The following is a 22,298-nucleotide window of genomic DNA, read 5'->3' on the forward strand; positions in this document are numbered from 1 at the left end:
GACCTCATACGAGGTCTCTAAATCCCAGAAAGACCCAATGAACTCAAACTTGTCGCCAAGGTCTTACTAACAGATTATGGTATTGTATTTAACAACAGGAGGACGTGATCAGAGGTTTATAACAAAAAAACAACAGTCGTCTGAGTTGTCAAACAAAAATCACCATCATGTAGACTCATGAGGACAAGTGTATATCTAAAGAGATATATGTAGGTCATGTCACTTTCTGTTCCAGTGTCATGACTGTTCAGAAATGCCCCAGGCGGCTTTTGTGGCCAGGGGAAGGATTCCTACACACAGTAGAACCTACTATTGGCAGGGGACCTGAACACGTATACTTATCAATCAAGTCTTGGTGAACCTGTGACTGATGGCACGAGTAGGGATCCACATCGTAGCACGATGCAACCTGGTCGTACCATAATTTTAGTAATTGACTACTTAAATATAATAGAGCCGAACACCACATAAACGAGAAACATGCTCAAAACCAATGACAAATTATTACCAGGTAAACAAGCATCCAGTTGGTACAAATATCAATAATTTCAATATCTTCTATATACCAAAGCTATGTATTCACCTGGAAAAATGGGATTCGACAATATACCACCTGATTTATTTCACTTTACCTCCCCCTCTCAAACTGTATTTGATCCTTCTGATAAAATAATTTTGAACACACATGATGAATCTATGTTTCTCAGATCAGATGAAGCACACGCACCCCGACGTTGTGGATTGATGTTTATGATATCCTGCGTGCGTTGCGAAAAGGTGTCCTTTGGAGATTTATCCACTTCGGAGTACAAAGGAAAGGCGTTACTGGAGGCTTTTAAGTTTGTTTGTTGTTTAAGGCCACACTCAGCAATATTCCAACTATATGACGGCGTCTGTAAATTATCGAGTCTGGACCCGACAATCCAGTGATTGACATCATGAGCATCGATCCACGCAATTGGGATACGACATGCATCAACCAAGTCAGCGATCCTGACCACCCGATCCCGTTAGTCTCCTCAAGCATAGTCGCCTGTTATGGAAAGCAAGGGTTGCTGAAGACTCGATTCGTGTATCGTTCATATTGAAGAACAGAAAGAGTGTTTTAAATAAGTTGAATTATCCAAACACGAAATACCAATAGTCTTGTTATAAAAATTGAACTAGAACCATGGGACTTTCAGACTTAAATTCTTATGCAGTATGAACATGTTTTCCGAAATGGGAAATGACCAATTAAAAACAGGAAGTACTGATAAATCTGTTATAAACTGAGATAAAACCGTGGGAATCTCTGGTTTGAGACAGGAGTACAGTAAACAATAGGTTTTCCGAAACAGAAAGTGGCAGATTTGCAACCGGAAGTCGTTATGTTTATAAGCAAGCAGACTCAGAAAATGCAGGTGTTTTAGTTATTATTATACTCTTGGTATTGTTGACTTGACGTAATCAGACAAGACGTAGTTGTACATTAAGGCTAGCTAAAAGAGCTAAGCCGATTAAGAATATTGGTTCAGTGCTTTTGTTTTCTGATTAACTAAATGTGAGACCATGCGAAATGTCATCCATGTACGTCAACTATGATGAAGGCAGCCCTTGGAGCCCTACATTGCTGCTTTCATCTATATTATGTTGACGTTTATTCAGTAAGGTTACGTAGGCCATCGGCCCATGTCACAACAGTTGTACAGCAGCCTTTATTGTAATTGAAATTTACATCAGCAGTTTTGTCCTTAATTGCATAGACTTATAGATATACACAGCTAAATTTCTTATGATATTAATTTATCATTTGACATCAAGACATCGAATTAATGTAATGTGGGAAATATATAGTAGTTTCTTGGAATGTACTGTGCACGCAATTCGGCATACACCGTGCATACAAAAAATAAATGATACTCATCGTCAACGAAACCTTTTTTACAAACGTTGCAAAACCTTTCGTTTCTTGGAACATTTGCATATCTGACAGTCTCAATTGTTTGTTGGTGAGAACTACATCTGAACTTCGCTAACGCTACACGAAACTTATGGGTAGAAATATACTTAATGTAATACTCTTGACACACTATATTATTGAAATGGTTTATATATACTACTACTACTGCCCCGTGAAGACCAAGGTTAGAAAAAGTCTTCAGCAATCCATGCTTGACGTAAAAAGGCGACTATGATTGTCCTAAGAGGCGACAGAGGGGATTGGGTGGTCAGGCTCGCTGACTTGGTTGATGCATGTCATCGTTTCCCAATTGCTAGATCGATGCTCATGATGTCAACCACTGGACTGTCTGGCCCAGACACGATAATTTACAGACCGCACTCACATAGCTGGAATATTGTTGAGTGCGACTTTAAACAAAAAACAACAAAGTACAAAACTACTACTACTACTACTACTACTACTACTACTACTACTACTACTACTACTACTACTACTGCTGCTGCTGCTGCTGCTGTGCTGCTGCTGCTACTATTACTATTACTACTACTACTACTACTACTTCTACTACTATTACTACTACTACTACTACCACTACTACTACTTCTAAAAAGAAAGAAAAGATAGCATTAAAATAGATTTAAATCACCTTCAACTTCCCGAAATATATTTATGGAAGGACACAAATTCCCTGTTCCCTATAAAATTAATGCGTTGCCATCACCAGTCAGTTCAGCGTCCTACACGCCACGTGCTATACTACGATACGTGTTCACACGTTTTGCTTGTGATGCTGCAGTAAATCAGCGAGAAATTACCGTCATCATGTCCCGGGAAATACCACACATATCTGTGCCACTGGTAACAGCCAGGTTCCTGCCGCGCCCTGTGTTTCCAAGAACATAGTCACAACCCTACTTTATCTCATTGTCTCAGGGCCTGTTAAAACACGTTATAATGTATGCTTCACGTTGAGCAAAGGGGTTTGTGTTGTTCATTGATGTACATGTCAGAAATCATGATACTAATGATAGGACTCGTCTCCCCGTTCATGTTTCTCAGTCAATGGGGTATGGTTTTACACCACTTTTATCCTTATTTCAGTAATATTTCACATCGCGTTTTAACATGGGCTTTGTGCATTGCTATGTGTGAGTGAGCTTAGTAAAACCATGCAGTATTTAAGCAGTATTCCAGATATCATGGCGGGGGACACCAGAAATGGGCTTCACACATTGTACCCATGTGGGGAATCGAACCCTGGTCTTTGACGTGAGGAGCGAACGCTTTAACCACTAGGCTACCCCTTGTGCATTGTTAGCATGTCTGGAATCAGACCAGGGCCTTTCACGTGTTGCGCGAAGGATGTAACAAGTAGACAAACTCGCCCTCCTTGACGAATAAACGGAGTTTAATATACAACTAGTTCTGCATACCGTCAGAGACAAAACTGAATCTTACAATAAAAAAAATATATCGTCAGGGGACTGGCCAGCTTGTAGTAGTGTCTAGACTTGTCGCAGGGAAGTAGTGTATTCATTGTTGTGAGGAGTAGACACCGATGCTGTGAAGTGAAGCATAAATATTTACAACCGTGTATGATACAAATGCTGCTGTCAATGAACACAGACTTCACTAAATTCCCAAATTCTTCAATAATGAACTCTCATCTCATCACGTGATAACCTACATGCACTCCGAACATTTAAATACCATGTTTTTACCACCTCTACTTAAGGATTGACTGTGTATTTTTTTTCGGTTCATTGAGGTATGAATAAAAAAACCAATGTGCAAACAGTTTTAATCCGCGTAGCGGATTCTTACAAAAGTTTGCACATTGGTTTTTCGATTCATACCTCAATGAACCGAAAACAATACGCAGTCAATGCTTATAATTAAATTCGACAACGAAAACATGTTTTATCTACAATAGCTTAACCAAAAACAGTTGTATATATCAAAGCAGACAAAATATAACGATATTGATAAACAGTCCCGGTGTAGGAATACATACTGTGGCGTGACATGAATCAGATGACTGTTTAATTTATGCAAAGAACATGACACGCCTACAAAATCAGTAGCCAATCAACGGAGAGTATGCTAAACAACAAAGTTCATAGGACCTGTCAATCAAGGCAAGAGACGAGGAGAACTACAACAGTCAGACTGTAACGAACCGGAACAAATATGTCCGGGAGAAGGCGGCTGTTTCAAATGACAAGTCAGTAAGCGCGAGATTCAAACATTAATTTAGTTCCCTGAGAACGGGACAAAGTTACACAAACACCCAGCCTCCCCCACCTCCATCAATCAAAGCACAACGCTTTATTGCGAAAATCCTCAAAGGGATTATTTTGTCAGTACAACAACATATAACATTTGAGTGAGCGAGTTGGATGTACGCCGCTTTTCAGACATATCACGGCGTGTCAGCTTGATGTGGGAGGAAAGCCCGAAGTGATGCTGGTCTCAGACGTTTACCACTTTGGAGAAACCCATGAGCACGGGTATGGTGCTGACACACCTAGAAACATGATCGGGATACGAATACCAACACCATTTGATGGTGATTCATAAACACGTTTATGATATATTCGGAATCGGACAATGGACTTTGCCTTTTGTATGGATTTCTTCTGGAAATGATCTTTGTCACTCATATTATCATAATGAAAATGGTTTTGTCGCTTTATTGAGCCATTTTCCACGGATATTTGACATCAACAATGTACATTAGGATCATGATCTAAAATCCGTAAGATGTTCACAGCAACATTGCTGACACAATGCATTTAAATTAAATGCGTATATAAATCTCATGAAAACCATCTGTGCCGGAGATTAAACTAGGGTATTAAATCAATCTCAGGAGGTTGTGGGCATCACCGTCAAACAGATAGTAAATAGATCCATATGGATGAAGTGTATTTGTGTGTCCCCTACCGTGGCATGGCAGGTATTCTGCTAAAAAGAGCGTAAAGCTCAACACACTCACTCACTAAACCACTTGTCACCATAATTATAAGATACATATAATGTGTTTTGAAAGTTGATGTAGTCCTACTGTAGAAGAGATAGCTCTTATATATACATTTGAAACCTTGCGCTCAAGGGCTCGGTTTCAAATTCAAATAATAGCCTCAGATATCTCATCTTCAATGGGACTACATCAACGTTCAAAACATAGTGGGTTTATCTCCATTCTACCATTGTTTGAAAACGGTAGTCTTTTGGAATGCATAATTAGACATGGGTGCATCAGTCAGCGATCTTAGATACCCCGAAAAAGGGTCACAGGTTGTGAAACATATAACACACATTACTCAAGTTCAAGGTTATATGGGGGCACGGGTGGCCCAGTCGTCTAAGGCGATGCAATTTGCTGTGCAGAGTTGCGTCCCTTGGGAACGTCAGAAACCTATGATTGTGGGTTCGAATCCCGGGTCGCCCCGATTATGTTTCTAGGTTTGTCAGCACCATATCCGTGCTCGTGGGTTTCACCGAAGTGGTAAACGTGTGAGCCTTGCATCAGTTCGGGCCGACATCAAGCTGACACGCCGTGATATAACTGGAATATTGTTAAAACCGGCGTTAAAAACAACTCTCTCACTCACTCAAGGTTATTTACTCTCATCCTTGACCATATGTAGTTCACAATAATGGTTACACAATGTGTATATTTTTATAAAGAATAGATGAAATAACACTTCATGATATATATTTAATTTGATATGTGTTGTAATGTCTTTGAAATAAACATAACATCATCCATTGTAGTAGTGACAGGTTGAGGAAATAGTGAAAAACAAATGCTGAACGAATTCATTTCTCATTTCGGGAACTTAGTTTTAATGTTGTACTTATAAAGCAGTTGGTTTGAAATATCTCCCCAACTGTTCACGCACATAATCACCTTAATATATATATGTCTTTGCAAAGACATAGATAAACTATTTTACATTGCGAACAAACTGCAACACTTTGGGCCGGTCTCGGGCTTCAGTACAAATAAATCTCAGAGCAGACATTACATCCGGAACAAAAATGACAACTACTGTAAGAACAAGGAAGGTTATTCCGACAGATCCTAAAGTGACGGCACATGGTCTGTTGTCGTGAGCACTCGTCCGCTTCCTGATAGTCTTTGAGAGTTTCGTAGTGTCCAAAAGAAGCAGGTCCTTTATGCCTTCCCGTACCTTCTTAATCAGCTTCTCTGTGATGTTCCACGGGGCTTGGACCTTGCAAAGACAAACACACCCTTGTTCAGATGCACTGGTGCTGGTCTCATCAGGTTGAATGCCATCATTGGGTGATGTTAAATCCAGAAACTGAGACAAAGACGAAGGATGGAATTCATCGGTGATTGATGTTAACTCCGGAACCTGAGACAGGGACGAAGGTTGAATGCCATCGGTGTGTGATGTTAATTCCGGAACCTGAGACAAAGACGAAGGATGAAATTCATCGGTGAGTGATGTTAACTCCGGAACCTGAGACAAAGACGAAGGTTGAATGCCATCGGTGGGTGATGTTAACTCCGGAACCTGAGACAAAGACGAAGGTTGAATGCAGTCGGTGGGTGATGTTAATTCCGGAACCTGAGACAAGAACGAAGGTTGGATGCCATCGGTGGGTGATGTTAACTCCGGAACCTGAGACAAGAACGAAGGCTGGCGGGTACTTGATTCAGTTGTAAGTAAGGACGAAAGGGAAGTTGACACGAGTCCACTGGCTGTGAAAAACAACAGATGAATCATTTAAGCAATCAGCTTAGGTTATTGTATTTTCAGGACACCAATCATATGAAAACCAATCAAATATATATTTGATATTCACGCAGATTTTACAATTGCTTTAAATCATAAATATTGAGCATTATTTCAAATATTGGATACCTCCAACTCTAAATTATATAACATTCAAACTTTGTTATCGGGGAAATCATGAATTTATTTATCAGCATAAAACACTGACAAAAGCTTTTCTATATTCATAAGCAATCTCTGCCAAAAGCAGAGTCGATGGTACAATGTCGACTATATCATGAGCATGTTTTTTTTATGAATCACTATCAAATAGTGATGATACTAGGTGTTCGCGAAAAGGTGAGCGTATCCTGCCCCACTGGTGGCACCGTCACAAACACATGCAAGTCACAGTCAATTGTTTATATAAAGAAACACGGGAACATATGACACAAGTCAAAATAGGAAATTGCATCGGACATAATATATGTCACTGAAGCATCAAATTTGGAAATGTACACTACATGACAAGCATAAAACGTTTTGAAAGCTTTACTGAAGCCTTGAATGTTGTAACTCTGATCAATGAAAACCTGAGCTGGAGTTGGATGACATTCTTTAAAATCTTGGTAGAAAGAGCATGCTTGATTGAACCTCAAGAACTGAAGATACCAACAGTCAGAACTGCAGGAATAATTCTCGACATAAAGGGAAAGTTGACAATATGGGGACGTTGAATACACCCTTCTTGTCATACAGTCTTTTGGATAGTGTTTTTTCACTCTGAATCTTTATGCAAAGATTTAAAAATGAAACAGATGAGTCAGTCTCTCTAGTCTCTTTTTTCTAGTTCAGATGGTGAAATTAGTGGAAGGGAATTATCTATTTGATGGTATTGATTATTGAACGATACCTGATCATTGAAATACCTGAAGCTTGAGATAAACTTCAGTGCCAAATAACCTTGTTTTCAATTTGAGATGAAATTCCGATTCATATGCATAACGAAACAGATCAGCTAGAAGGGTAATACGATTGGTGTCCATGAGGATGCCTACTTCTTGTCTAAATGTCTTTACCCTATGTTTCACATTGGTATTGTCTATGAGGAAGTCAAGCACTTTTACTCAGTAACTTTCAGATGACATTTGCTTTCATTTTTGACACATTGCCTTGATTCTCTCGGTTCGTTTCTCTGATTGTGAAAAGTAAAAATCCTTTATTTGTATAACAGGGATTTCTTGAACCCAGCAATATATATCTCTTTTTAAATGGCTTTTTACGGAACTGTAGTAACCAGTACAAAAGAGTCAAGCCCCCCCCCCCCCCCAAAAAAAAAATCATTTCAGATAGGGGGTGTTTGAATGACAGTCAATGCAACCGAGCCTAGCTCTAGTTCACATCAAGCATTCTAAGGTCATGTCTTACCAAAGGCCATATTGAGAGGAAAAGCAACTCCATTGTGCCTGACCTCGTTGCTCCCGTAGAGGTAAGCACCAAATTTGACAGAACCACCAGAAATCGCAACTGGCCATGCAGTTACTTTCATTGTGTGTACATCATAAGGGCAGCTTGAGATGACCTCGTGGACAGTTGTAAAAGTTGAAAAGTCGGGAGTATCCTCTCTGTGAAACACAACGGCGACAGACACAGATTCATTTATGTGCAGCTCAGCAGCTAGTCCATAGTCAATATAGATGCTTGTGGTGAACATATTGGTTGCGGGTACGAGATACATTGCTGCGTCAAAATTCAACTTGTCACTTCCCCCAATTTTTGACTTGCAGAAGGAAACTACCAGGATTGGATAATTTGAGTGTATACATTGCTGCCCACTTTCATCCGTGTCAATGTCTACATAATCGTATGCATTTAGTTGGAGGGTAGCTCCGGTACTAGACACTACCTGAGTGTTGTCAGAGGATGAAACGATTCTGGCAATGGATCCTCTTGAGCTGCCATAATGACTAATCAGGATATAACTCAGACCAAACTGATCAACAGGAATCAACATCTCCTGAACAGTATCTTTAAAATTTCCACTTATTTGCGTATTCTCATGTCCAGAGATAACCACGAAAGGTTTGTTACTGACAACATACGTCCCCGTGAAGTCCCCAGTACATCGTAGACCATAAACGTCATACGCATGGAGGGTGTGGTTAGAAGACTCCCCAGTTGTACGTTCATCACATTCACCACTGGAAAGCCTGTACAAAACGTCCACTGTGGTGTCATTCATGATGGCAACAAGCAGTAACACAGGATAAGCAGACTCTATCTCACCACTGTATGTAACGGCGACATATGACATGGAGAGCGCGTGTAGAGGAAGTGCCATGTAGCCAGAGGATCTGCGTTTATACCCATCGTAGACGTACACTGTCACGGGTGATGTAGAAGTGACATTCACGGCAGATGCCACAGTTGTAAAATAAGCATTGTACCTCAACTCTGTGGGTAGGTGAGGCTTCCATGTTTCCCCGGGTGCTATGTCCTTTGTAAGGTTTTGACTCAGAAGTGGGATGGTGATTGTGTCATAGGCTCTATGCTCAGCTGTGATAAGGAGGATCGGATTACCATCATCGTACTTGGGGTATATAAATGACAGCATAAACTCTGTTCCTCTTTGGTCCTGTTCAGCAGCAGCACCTTAATAGTAACGACAAAAAACACTATTTTAAGCGTTATCATGAAGAACTACCATGCTTATCAAAATATATGCCAAAATATACATTTGCTATTATAGATGAAACAAATAAGTGAATTATATTTAGAATGTTTATAATCCGTAACTAAATACCAATATATGCGTAAATGACAGGGAAATATTTTACCAAAGAAAACAAATGAACGCTCGACTACTTGATGTCCTGGACAAACGTGCTGTGAAAGAACTAATTGTTTGGTACTCCCCCCCCCCCCCCTCCCACACACACACACACACACCCACACCCACACACACCCCTTCCCCCTCCCCTTTATAATATTAAACAGATGGCCCCGATAGTTTTTAATTGACTTGCCAGAAAATATCAGCATGACGCCCCATAGAAGATCACAGACCTGAAAATAGGAAATATGTGGATCAAGGTTCCAACATTCAGGGTTTTGGTAATTGTTTTGGTAAAGCTTTATGGCAGGCATGTGTTCCAGATTTGACAAACCAGTGACAAAATGATGTCCGATGCTGTTCCTTATTTTGACTTGTGCCATTTGTTCCCGTGTTTCTTCATGTGAACAATTGTCTGGCCTTTGCATGAGTTTGTGACAGATGCCACCGTTACCACCATTTCAAGAATACCTGGTATCATTACTATTAGTGATTCATAAACACATGCTTATGATATAGTCGAAATCATAACAATTGACGCTGCTTTTGTCAGAGCTTCTCCTGATTATGAAAATAGTTTCTTTTTGCTTTTATTTTCACGACGTGATTATATCAGAAATGCCCAATATCAAATCTGTAATAGTATAAACCAACCATCAATTTTCACCATGGAGCTAAAAATGATAGGTAGCCCCTATGGTCAAGATCTGGAACAATATATAGATGTGTTAAGATAATTATACTGACCTTCCACATCTTTGAACACTTGAAAGACCCTCAGATTATGTAACAGTGCATCAGATGAACGCTACCATCTGAATGCAAGAAAACATGAAACAACATTATACTATTTACGCGTAAATTAATGCAAACGTTCATGAGATGTTTTCCATTGAGGTAATAATGGGCAGTAAGTGGCAGTCTGATAGGTGCCATCGATTCTAAGGGATGATTGATGTACTTACACAACGAGCTGACAAACAATGGAACCATATCGAGCTGTGATCCTCCATCCACATTTACCACTCCGTCTAGAGGAAAAAATACCTATTCCATCAATTGAACCGTTTCAACTAAATCGATGCGACATTTCGTACTCTTTAAATGTTTCAAAGCATCTGTGTCAAAAAATCTTTGTATTGATTAAAGGGGATTAACAGCAAACTGTCATGAAAATAAGTTTGACATTATTCTTGTGCAATAAACTATTGTTATTGTGATAAATATTACTCTCGATTATCGAAGGCTCAAATGTAAGAACATATGATCAAAAGGGTAAAGAGTGCAACAAAATAGTTATATACCAAATGTTGACCTTTGTGTTTTTTTTGGTTTTAAACGTAACCCCACAACTGAGGATGAATACACGTTCATTTGGCGTGCACGTATAATACAGATAATAGGCCATGTTAATTTTTGTCAAATGAAGTACCGAGTATACTCATCCGATTGGTAATAAATTAATTAATTAAGCTTTTGGATTCTAGAACGTATCCAACCCGAGCAAACAGAACGAAGAGAAAGTTTGACTTGCTTGGTTGTCCTTCATTACCTATTGCTACAGGTTTGTGTATCTTAGATGCAAGGAGTTACTATTCGTGGGTGAGTAGCCAGATTCATATATACTACTTAAAAGAAGTTAAAGAAGATTCTTTTATATTATGATAGTCAGAGTTTGTTTCTGCTATAGTAAATGTGTCACGGCATGGCAGAAAGCTCAATATTGCTCTGGCTGTAGCAATTCAGAATTGTAACCCTAAATCATCACTATTAGGTACTACCTTCTGTTTTGTATGTCGTAATGTTAAAATTCAAAACTACAAGAGCCATTTTCAAGCCGGTATCGTTCACGGAGTTCCAGTATTTTTTTTTTTAACCAGATACCAACACATTTGTAAATGTTCGCATATCTATGGGCGCAGGAGCAGTCAGGAGGACTGAAAGTGTTTCAAAGCATCTGTGTCAAAAATATCTTTGTGTTGATTAAAGGGAATTAAAAGCCTCTGTCACGATAAATAGGTTTGACATAATTTTTGAATAATAACTATTGTTGTTGTGTGAAATATTACTTCAGATTACAGCAGGCTGACATGTTTGCTATTTTATCTTAAACACGAATGATCGAAGCGCCATTGGACCAGCAGAAGACCGTACTCGCTAAAGATTGGCGGGCTCATAATTTCATATTTGTATTTGTTTGAGATTGTCAAGCTGAATTAATGATCGTCAGAATCTATGACACTGAGAAATATAATATATCCCAGTTCATTGGTTTTGTTGCAATACAAATTCAATAGTAAAACCATCATCTCACAAATCTAGTTAAAGTGTATATTGGTTTGTCTGGGATAATATATCCTTCTTATTGATATCCATGTTTGTGGCCTGAACCCCTGACGTTTCTTACAAACTGTATTACAAACAAGTATTGTACAAACAGATAAATACCCTGGTTTTGTTGCAATACAAAAGCAATAGTGTGTTACATTTTGCCACATTGCCACGTTTTCATTTGGGAATATTTGTGTGTATAGATGACAGGTGCCACCTTGACTACCACGACCGCGAGACGAACCACCAACTCCAATGGGTGGCGGAAACAACAGAAGCATCATGGATATATCTCCATGTAATTTTAATAAATACTTTGGACCAATTCGAACGGATCGAATACCCGACTCTACCAATAGCCACCATATATAACCAGTTGGTTTCAACTAATGACAAACATCAAACACATTCAATTATATCCATTCAGACACAAGGAGTTGATGATCATTATGTTCATTGAACAAGAACCATCGAACAAAGGAATGCGATCTATAAATGTTCCAAGATTCCCACCTGGCATATTCCATACTAATATTTCACAGGAGATGTCTGCGTAACATTTAATAATCAGCCCTGAGTAATACCAGTGCCACACAATGTACAGTTACATCAATATTGCACATTGGTATGTGAGTTTCGAAATATGGATTATATGGGTCGAAATTACGAAATATTACCCATGATCCATACTGCACTGTTTGTTACTACTGAATCACTACATAACGGCTACAGCTGAAATTATCAGATAACAATTTCAAAAGAAAATAGTAATGATATTTTACACATCTGTTTACCCAGGTCTATTGATCGCCCGGTGTGATGAGTACAAACACACAATATTATATACCCAAAGCACGGCCATCACCCTAGCTGTATTTTACAGTCTAATACAGGTAAACATGACTTGCTCGATACGATAGGGAAATTTCCACATATTGTCACTTTCCCAATCATGAACAGATTACTAATAAACTGCTTTATTTCCTATTACCCATAAAATTTGCATTCACAAATGTGCAAAGACAAAATTATATTCTATTGTCCTAAGAACCAACAAAAAAAAATGTCGAGATGGCATTCGGGATGATGAACGACCGCTTTGCCTTAAACAGGTCCAACCTAAACAGCATTAACGCCATGCATCACAAGGATAATGGGTCAATACCAATGAATGCAAGAGTAAGATATGATCTGTGTTATACTGTGATGATACACCAGTGACTGCACCTGTGGAGTATATGATCTGTGATGTAACGTGATGATACACTAGGGACTGCACCTGTGCAATATGTGATCTGTGATGTACTGTGATGGCACATCAGTGAATGCACCTGTGCAATATGTGATCTCTGATGTACTGTGATGATACACTAGTGAATGCACTTGTGCAATATGTGATCTGTGTTGTACCGTGATGATACACCAGTGAATGCACCTGTGCAATATGTGATCTGTGTTGTACCGTGATGATACACTAGTGAATGCACTTGTGCAATATATGATCTGTGTGATGTACTGTGACGATACATTAGTGAATGCACCTGTCCAATATGTGATCTGTGTGATGTACTCTGTATCTTCTAAAAATCTAGACGAAAGCACTGTAAAGGGACTGTTCATTTTATTTAAAAACAAGCATAACACATACGCGTAGGAACAATCTGCAGTAGGCAAACATTGGAGAAAAACAAGAGTTATGAGGCATTGTGTTTTATCTGACTCATTTGAATTATAGATGTACCCCCGTGAGCCTCAGTCGAGTTATTTGCATCATTCATTCACGAGAGAAGGGTAATCTGTACATCCGACTTTCGGGTAGTTTATTCCATATACTGCTCATTGACATTTTGAGAAAGCAAATGAAGGACAACGTAGGAAATGTCAACCCTTCAGTTTACCTTTACTGAAGTCATCCTTTTCAGTCCGAACAGCATTGAGAATCGCTAAAGTCTACATTGCAAAAATATCGGAAACATTTAGTACACTCGATATTTCTATCGATATTGGTCAAATACCACTTTTGACAGTTCCCGTATTTCAGTATTCTTGATCATCCAGGATATTATATCTCCAATACATTTTGACAAATAACCTGGAACACTTCACCACCACAGCTTCGTCTTGTCAGTGACCTCGCCATCTCCATCTCTCCAATCAGTGACCTCCCACATCATGTATCTCAGACCTTATTGTAATTTATTGGCACATCTATTTAAACGCCTTGTCATGCGAACTGGACTCAAACGGAGCTAGATCCAGGGTATTACCCTTAAGAGAATGGAGCTATAATAATCGAGGATGGTAATGGAGTTGAAAGTTGAGATGCAGTCAGCATTGACTTACACAAAGCACGACGAAAACCAATGGCGAAACACTTTCATCGATTTAGTTTTTAAAATTATCACAGTACCGTCGAAGACAGGATCGAAAATCAATATTGTAATCCACCATTCAACATAAAGGAAGAAGGCCTTACCATTAGTTATAATGATGGAAAATCTGATTCCAAATTGAACATTGTAAGCAATTGACATCCAACAGAAATAACTTCGGTCTTACATTGCTCACAGTTAAGCCAACTGAAACTGCCAAGTGACAAGTGATTGAGAGTACAGAGTGTTAGACAAACTACACAACACACACAGATAATCCAAATACCTTATTCTCAAATATCCTAGCAATGTATCCCGGGTTTGAATATACATGTAGGTTTCGGACATATCTAGTCTTTAAATACATTGTAGTGTAGTGCATCCTTAAGGTTAACATTAAATATGCGTTCTTACAGCCTTCCAAAGGGATATTGAGAGAGACATTCCTTCTGGTGAGGGGAGGTGAAATGGGGTTTAACGTCGCGTCCAAGATTATTGCACTTATATAGCGACGTGCATGTACGTGTGTGTGTTTGTGTGGCTACTTGTACTAGTCCGGACTGATGCCGATTTATAGTGCTAGCTCACTGAGATACCATGCCGCAGTTTAACATGAATATCCCACTCAAACACAGTATACGGACTCCGAGCCGACCAGTCCTTGCTTTAACCCCTTAATGCCGAGCGCCAAACAGGGTAACAACAAGTACCATCTTTTAACGTCCTTTGGTATGACGCGGTCAGGGATAGAACCCCGGACCTTCCGCTCTCCGGGTGGATGCTCTACCACTAGACCACGGAGGCGGTCCCTTCTGGTGAAGAAAACACAGGACGTTAACAAGACTGAGAAGCAATGTGACAACATTTAAGTTTACCAAATAGCAATGAGTCAAACTACTGAACTCATCTTGATGCCCTCTAACTTTTGTTGGAATAGCCCAACATGCTTCTGCACCTGATCCCTTCAGTCTAGACAAAAACAACCACTTCATATTGATGGCACAAACATGTATACGTACAATGTAACTAATCACAAGTGTACCATTAAACACCATTACACCAATGAGTATCTTTGACAAAGCTACTTAGGCATTTTAAGTTCAATACCAATACGGCAATATGAGAGAATGGAGTGGGAGCATTGTCTACGTAAGAATGGTTTGAAGTGTCTCACTAATTTCAGCAAGGTAAGCAAAGATTATACCTTTTGAGAAAACCCTAGTTTTGGTTTTACAATATTTTTCAAAGTGCATTTGTTCGGCGCTGTTTTCCTTCAACTAAGTGGTTGCTCAAAATGCACTTATTACCCAGTCAATGGATCAGTGTGCACTCAACAAGTATTTGTCAGCTCATTGGGGAGTATACATCCATAGCTTCACGAAAGGCGCTAGAAGGTTAACAGCTACCACATCCTACCAGGTACCCGTCCACTGCTGGTTGAAGAGATCAACATCTCGAGCAAAGTCACTTGCCCAAGGAGACACTACATGTGTTACATGTACTTCAGTGTGGGACAGGATAAAGGTCACAGTTTGGATATTAACATAATCGTCTGATAAATCTATAGGATCAATATTGGTGAACATTTAGTGATCTTAAACTGCATGTCAACACAATACCATTATACAACTGCATCTCACATCATTTACATGGATGTATCTAAATTTGTATTTCCAAAACGCAAAAGGTCAAGTTCTGGTCCCTGAACATGAGTGAGTGAGTGAGTGAGTGAGTGAGTGAGTGAGTGAGTGAGTGAGTGAGTGAGTATGTTTTACGCCGCTTGTAGCAATATTCCAGCAATATCACGGCGGGGGACACCAGAAATGGGCTTCACAGATTGTACCCATGTCGGGAATCGAACCCGGGTCTTCGGCGTGACGAGCGAACGCTTTAATCACTAGGCTACCCGACCGCCCCCCCCCCCCGAACATGAAGTGTATGACCATCATAGCTGTAGTTACAAAGGGTCGGTGTGCACGTCCTCTGATGTTTCAGAACTCAGACTAAGGTATATACTATAGACATAACAACAGGGACATTTCTGAAAGGAAACAGTACATGACATGGTCCGTTTGGTCGCCTACCACAACAATGCCACTTCAGGGGATTCCAGGCCATACAATTCACTCATTAACCATTGCTAGACACCAGATTCTGATCATCCACGTCCAAGCAGCCCAGTTCGACAATGTTGTGTGTCTCTGGTATATTGACGTCAATCGGTTGTAGACTGTCATGCAGTATACCCGGTATATAGTGACTACATGGAAAGATTTTCATGAATACTAAATACATTTTATAACAAAAAATATGTCAATAAAGGACAGTAAAATAACAAAACTATCACAGATATATATGGTAAACTATACATAACAATACAATATAAAAATGGGCTACAGTTCCTAGGAACTAAAGTTAGGCCACTGAAGTAAGGACAATGGGGACTTACGGTACCTCTGCTACCTTCTTGGTATCAAAGCAGGAGTTCCACAATTCCTCTGGTTGCTTGGGTTTGTTTGCAAGTTAAGCCGAAAATACAAATCTTCGAATGGCATGTACTTCCGATACCTCTCAGTGGGACAATAATTTTACATTACGTGAACACAGCCACTGACAATCTTAGTTATCAATTCATAAAACAACTACCTATGTGAATCACAATATATTCATCAATTCTATCCCCTTCCCCAAATAATAATTAAATGAGGACTAACATTATTCAAAAAATACTTTATGGATAAAAACTTGAAATATGTATCCCTTGTGATGGAAATATCAACAAAGTCATGCTAGACATGCTTAACTGTGATTCTCTCATTACAAAGAGGAGCGTAGGATCCTCACCGTTCAATATATACTCATGTGTGTAACGTGATTGTCCAATACGACATCATCGCATGCCATATTTTTAAAATGTAAATTTGAAAACAAAAAGAAAAAGGAATTTACTTTTTCAATGAGCCATAGCAAAAGATTGTCATCAGCACACAAAAAGATTGTTCGTAGTTGGTAATAGTCAATAGCAACATAGATATAGTTGGGTACCTTTTTGAGAGGCGTTTGGGTCCCGGTTTGGTGATGATATTACTGACCAGGGTTTGTCGGTGTAATGTACAAGGAAATACAAAAAACTTAGATCGAAGACATTTTCGACGTATGTTTGAAATCCAATCAGCAGAGGCGTAGAGGTGAAAAACTTGGGCCATTTTCAGGATGAATCCGTGATTTGAACCCACTATAATATTGAAACCACAGCTTTATATATGTGTACATGTACACGAAACCAAATATTGTCATAAAATATTGTGCCAGAGGTTACTAATATAAGCGTCTTTGATGTGACGAGCGAACACTTTAACCACAAGATCACCTATTTTACATTGCTAACAAACTGATACTCTTTGGGGCGGGGTTTGTTTTTAGTGAAAAGACATCTCAGAACAGACATTACATCGGGAACACAAATGACAACTACTGTAAGAACAACAAAGACAATTCCGACTGATCCTATAGTGACGGCACTGGGTCTGTTGTCCTTAGCACTCGTCAGCTTCCTGATAGTCTTGGATAGGTTCTTAGTTTCCAGAAGAAGAACGTCCATAATGTCTTTCCGTAACATCCCAAGCAGCTCCTCGGTGATGTTCCAAGGAACATGGGCCTTGCAATGACATCCACATTCTTTCTGTTGAGGCATGGGAGATGTCAACTCATACATGTCTTGGTTAGAGGATGATTGGACGCTACTTGATTCGGATGTTGCAAAGGGAGGAGAAGAAGAAGGAGCAGAATAAGAAGAAGACGAAGTAGAAGAAGGGAAAAAGGGAGAAGAAAAGGGAGGAGAAGAAGGAGGAGAAAAATGAGAAGACGAAAAAGGAGAAGAAGAAAAAGAAGGAAAGGGAAATGGAGAGGGAGGAGGGGAAGCAAAGGAAAGAGAAGACGAAGAAGACGAAAACGAAGGCGAAATAAAAGAAGGAAATAAGGGAGAAGAAAAAGGAGGAGAAGAAGGAGAAGGCGAAAAATGAGAAAAGGAAAAATGAGAAGTCGAAAAGGAAGGAGAGGAAGACGGAGAAGCAAAGGAAAGAGAAGAAGAAAAAGAAGGTGAGGTAAAATAAGAAGAAGAAGAAGAAGAAGAAGAAGCCGCCACAAGTTTGTTGCCTGTAAAACAAGATAGTAGAAATTAAAGAAAACAGGCATGGTATATCTCAGGGGGGCTCGCACTAAAAAATCGGCATAATTTCGGACTAGCACACCCCCTCGCACGCACGCACACACGCACGCACGCACGCACGCACGCACGCACGCACGCATGCACGCACATATGCAACATGCACGTCGCTACATAAGTGCAATAATCTTGAATGCGACGTAAAACCTAACCTAACCTTACTTGAATGACCTGTAAACATATTGGTCCGACGCTAGGTACTATTTAATCATCTTTACTGTGAAGAGAGGTGTATTAGATATATGACTTACCAAAGTTCATATTGAGAGGTAAAGCTGCTCCATTCAACTTGTTTTTATTTGTGCCATAGAGGTAAGCGCCAAATTTGAGGGAACCTTCAGAGAACACGACTGGCCATTCTGTTACTGTCATTGTGTATACGTCATAAGGGCAGCTTGAGATGACCTCGTGGACGATTGTAGAAGCTGAAAAGTCGGGAGTATCCTGTCTGTTAAACACAAAGGCGATATTCACATATTCAGCTACATCCAGCTCGATAGCTAGGCCATAGTCGACATATATGCTTGTGGTGAACATGTTGGTTGCGGGTACGAGATACATTGCTGCATCTGCTAACCTCTGGTCAAAATCCTCAGCGTTATTCGACTTGCAGAAGGAAACCACAAGAACTGGAAAATTTGAGTTTATACATTGCTGCCCACTTTCATCCGTGTCAATGTCCACATAATCGTACGCATTAAGTAGGAAGACAGCTCCAGTACTGGACACGACCCGGGTGTTGTCAGAAGAAGAAACGACTCTGTTGATGGATCCCCTTGCGCTGCCATAATGACTAATCAGGACATAACTCAGACCAAACTGATCAACAGGAATCAACATCTCTTGAAGAGTATCAACATTAGATCCACTTATATTCATTTTTTGATGTCCAGAGATAACCACGAAAGGTTTGTTACTGACAACATACGTCCCCGTGAAGTCCCCAGTACATTGTAGACCATAAACGTCATACGCTTGGAGGATGTGTCTAGAAGACTCCCCAGTTGTACGTTCATCACATTCACCACTGGAAAGCCTGTACAAAACGTCCACTGTGGTGTCATTCATGATGGCAACAAGAAGGAACACAGGATAAGCAGTGTTCATCTGACCAATGTATGTAACTGCGACATATGACGTGGACAGCGCGTGTAGAGGAAGTGCCATGTAGCCAGAGGATCTGATTGCAATCCCATCGTAGACGTACACTGTAACAGGTGATGTAGAAGTGACATTCACGGCAGATGCCACAGTTGTAAAATAAGCATTGTACCTCAACTCTGTGGGTAGGTGAGGCTTCCATGTTTCCCCGGGTGCTATGTCCTTTGTGAGGCGTTGACTCAGAAGTGGGATGGTGATCGTCACAAAAGCTCCATTTTCAGCTGTGATTAGGAGGATCACGTAACCGCTATTCTTATTGGCATGAATAAATGACATCATAAACTCCGTCCCTCTTTGATCTTGACCAGCAGTAGCTGAATAAGGAAAATAAAAACCACATAAAACATTATTATGAAGAGCTCATCCACACAAGACGTTTGCCATAATGGTTGAAAGATTAACTTGGTAGGTGAATTATATTTCAAAGATAAACATAATGTGTTCCACAATACCGAATCTACTCGCATACATAAGCGGCATTGAAATAAACGTGTTTAGCACAACTACCTAGCTAACATGAAGAGTGCGCCCCAAAAGAAAATTCAGCAAGCCATGTTCAGTTTTGCATTGCAGTTCACTATTATGTCGTCACGCTGCACATTGTGGTGGCCACAATCGGATATAGAAACGCCAGATGTTTCATTTTGTAAACTAAAACTGTACATATTACCTACAGGGGAATTGAGATGCGGGGTATTTTTTTGTCTGTTACCTCTCTAGGGGGGGGGGGGGGGGGGGGGTATTTTTACGTGTAGCGTTTTGATCTGTTGTCTTTATATAGGCGAGAAACGTACTCATATGATCAAGCGTTGTATGAAGGTGACGTGTCTTGTATTATAGTGTTCTGCTAGATAAAAGTCAAACTAAGGCAGAAGATGACACTGGAAAAAAAATGTGAATAAAAGAAATAAAACCCCTTCCAAAATCATAATAAATCTCTGCTAACTGTACAATTCCGATCATAAGCATGAACCACTATAAAATAGTGATGGTACAGCTGTTCCTGCAACAATGTATTGTTTACGTCATACGAATCTTATTTGACACTCACTCGACAATTGCGTTTTTCAAAGACGGTTAGTACGATTAGTACATTTTGTTCAAGGAGAGCTCAATAGCTTTCAGAAATTATGGGTAATAAAGAAATTATTACACTCGCATGTGTCTCATACTGATTTTACGAACCTCGCTCGGGAAATACAAGAATTCTGACGCTCGTTTCGTAAAACCAGAGGGATGAAAAATCACAATGTATTGTAACTCCTAACCAAGCACTTTAGATGATTTGGGGAAATTGCCATATAAGGTAGAAGGTATACTGGGAATCCAAAACAAGACAGGCGTAAATCTCTACGCATACTGCTGTGTTTGTACTACGTTATGGACAGCATTTCTTCTTAAAGATTTAATGTAACAACGATAAACATTATGTTATTACATTCTTACCTAATTCGATGTCTTTTTGAGAATTCGTCCACCTTTTATTTTTTAAACCACTTTTTTCAATATTCTCATATTCCAAAATTATTCTAAACATCTAAAGATCTTTTCGGCTCTGGATATGCCTGTTACAAACGTTAGTTCTGTGTCATTCGATGAGAACGTTATAATCGATTCCGACTATATCATGAGCAAGTGTTTATCCCGACTATATCATGAGCAAGTGTTTATTCCGACTTTATCATGAACAAGTGTTTATTCCGACTATATCATGAGCAAGTGTTTATTCCGACTATATCATGAGCAAGTGTTTATTCCGACTTTATCATGAGCAAGTGTTTATTCCGACTATATCATGAGCAAGTGTTTATTCCGACTATATCATGAGAAAGTGTTTATTCCGACTATATCATGAGCAAGTGTTTATTCCGACTATATCATGAGCAAGTGTTTATTCCGACTATATCATGAGCAAGTGTTTATTCCGACTATATCATGAGCAAGTGTTTATTCCGACTATATCATGAGCAAGTGTGTATCCCGACTATATCATGAGCAAGTGTTTATTCCGACTATATCATGAGCAAGTGTTTATTCCGACTATATCATGAGCAAGTGTTTATTCCGACTATATCATGAGCAAGTGTTTATTCCGACTATATCATGAGCAAGTGTTTATTCCGACTATATCATGAGCAAGTGTTTATTCCGACTATATCATGAGCAAGTGTTTATTCCGACTATATCATGAGCAAGTGTTTATTCCGACTATATCATGAGCAAGTGTTTATTCCGACTATATCATGAGCAAGTGTTTATTCCGACTATATCATGAGCAAGTGTGTATCCCGACTATATCATGAGCAAGTGTTTATTCCGACTATATCATGAGCAAGTGTTTATTCCGACTATATCATGAGCAAGTGTTTATTCCGACTATATCATGAGCAAGTGTTTATTCCGACTATATCATGAGCAAGTGTTTATTCCGACTATATCATGAGCAAGTGTTTATTCCGACTATATCATGAGCAAGTGTTTATTCCGACTATATCATGAGCAAGTGTTTATTCCGACTATATCATGAGCAAGTGTTTATTCCGACTATATCATGAGCAAGTGTTTATTCCGACTATATCATGAGCAAGTGTTTATTCCGACTTTATCATGAGCAAGTGTTTATTCCGACTATATCATGAGCAAGTGTTTATTCCGAGTATATCATGAGCAAGTGTTTATTCCG

The 22,298-nt window shown here is 39.5% G+C and overlaps 2 protein-coding genes across 2 annotated transcripts; both read right to left on the reverse strand.

The window, feature by feature from the left end:
* Positions 1 to 5,898: 5,898 nt before the first annotated feature.
* LOC139450826 (uncharacterized) lies at positions 5,899 to 9,307 on the reverse strand. Its single transcript, XM_071232662.1, has 3 exons — positions 8,122 to 9,307; positions 6,547 to 6,680; positions 5,899 to 6,492 (listed from the first exon to the last, which is right to left on the reverse strand). The coding sequence occupies exons 1-3, from the start codon at positions 9,305 to 9,307 to the stop codon at positions 5,899 to 5,901; spliced, it is 1,914 nt and encodes a 637-aa protein (XP_071088763.1).
* A 9,381-nt stretch (positions 9,308 to 18,688) lies between these two features.
* LOC139450827 (uncharacterized) lies at positions 18,689 to 19,894 on the reverse strand. The gene has a single exon (XM_071232663.1). The coding sequence runs from the start codon at positions 19,892 to 19,894 to the stop codon at positions 18,689 to 18,691; it is 1,206 nt and encodes a 401-aa protein (XP_071088764.1).
* Positions 19,895 to 22,298: the final 2,404 nt, after the last annotated feature.

The sequence above is a fragment of the Haliotis cracherodii genome, unplaced genomic scaffold, assembly GCF_022045235.1.
Source record: "Haliotis cracherodii isolate W230 unplaced genomic scaffold, xgHalCrac1.p SCAF_8, whole genome shotgun sequence".
NCBI lineage: Eukaryota > Metazoa > Mollusca > Gastropoda > Lepetellida > Haliotidae > Haliotis > Haliotis cracherodii.

Bases quoted from the DNA above. Each gene is read 5' to 3' on its own strand.
- LOC139450826 (XM_071232662.1), bottom strand. From the start codon at position 9,307: ATGCTGTCATTTATATACCCCAAGTACGATGATGGTAATCCGATCCTC. The intron at 6,681-8,121 runs GTAAGACATGAC...TGTTTTTCACAG, and splicing joins TCCTCTCAATATGGCCTTTG to CCAGTGGACTCGTGTCAACT. The intron at 6,493-6,546 runs GTTCCGGAATTA...TCTTTGTCTCAG, and splicing joins AACCTTCGTTCTTGTCTCAG to GTTCCGGAGTTAACATCACC.
- LOC139450827 (XM_071232663.1), bottom strand. From the start codon at position 19,894: ATGATGTCATTTATTCATGCCAATAAGAATAGCGGTTACGTGATCCTC.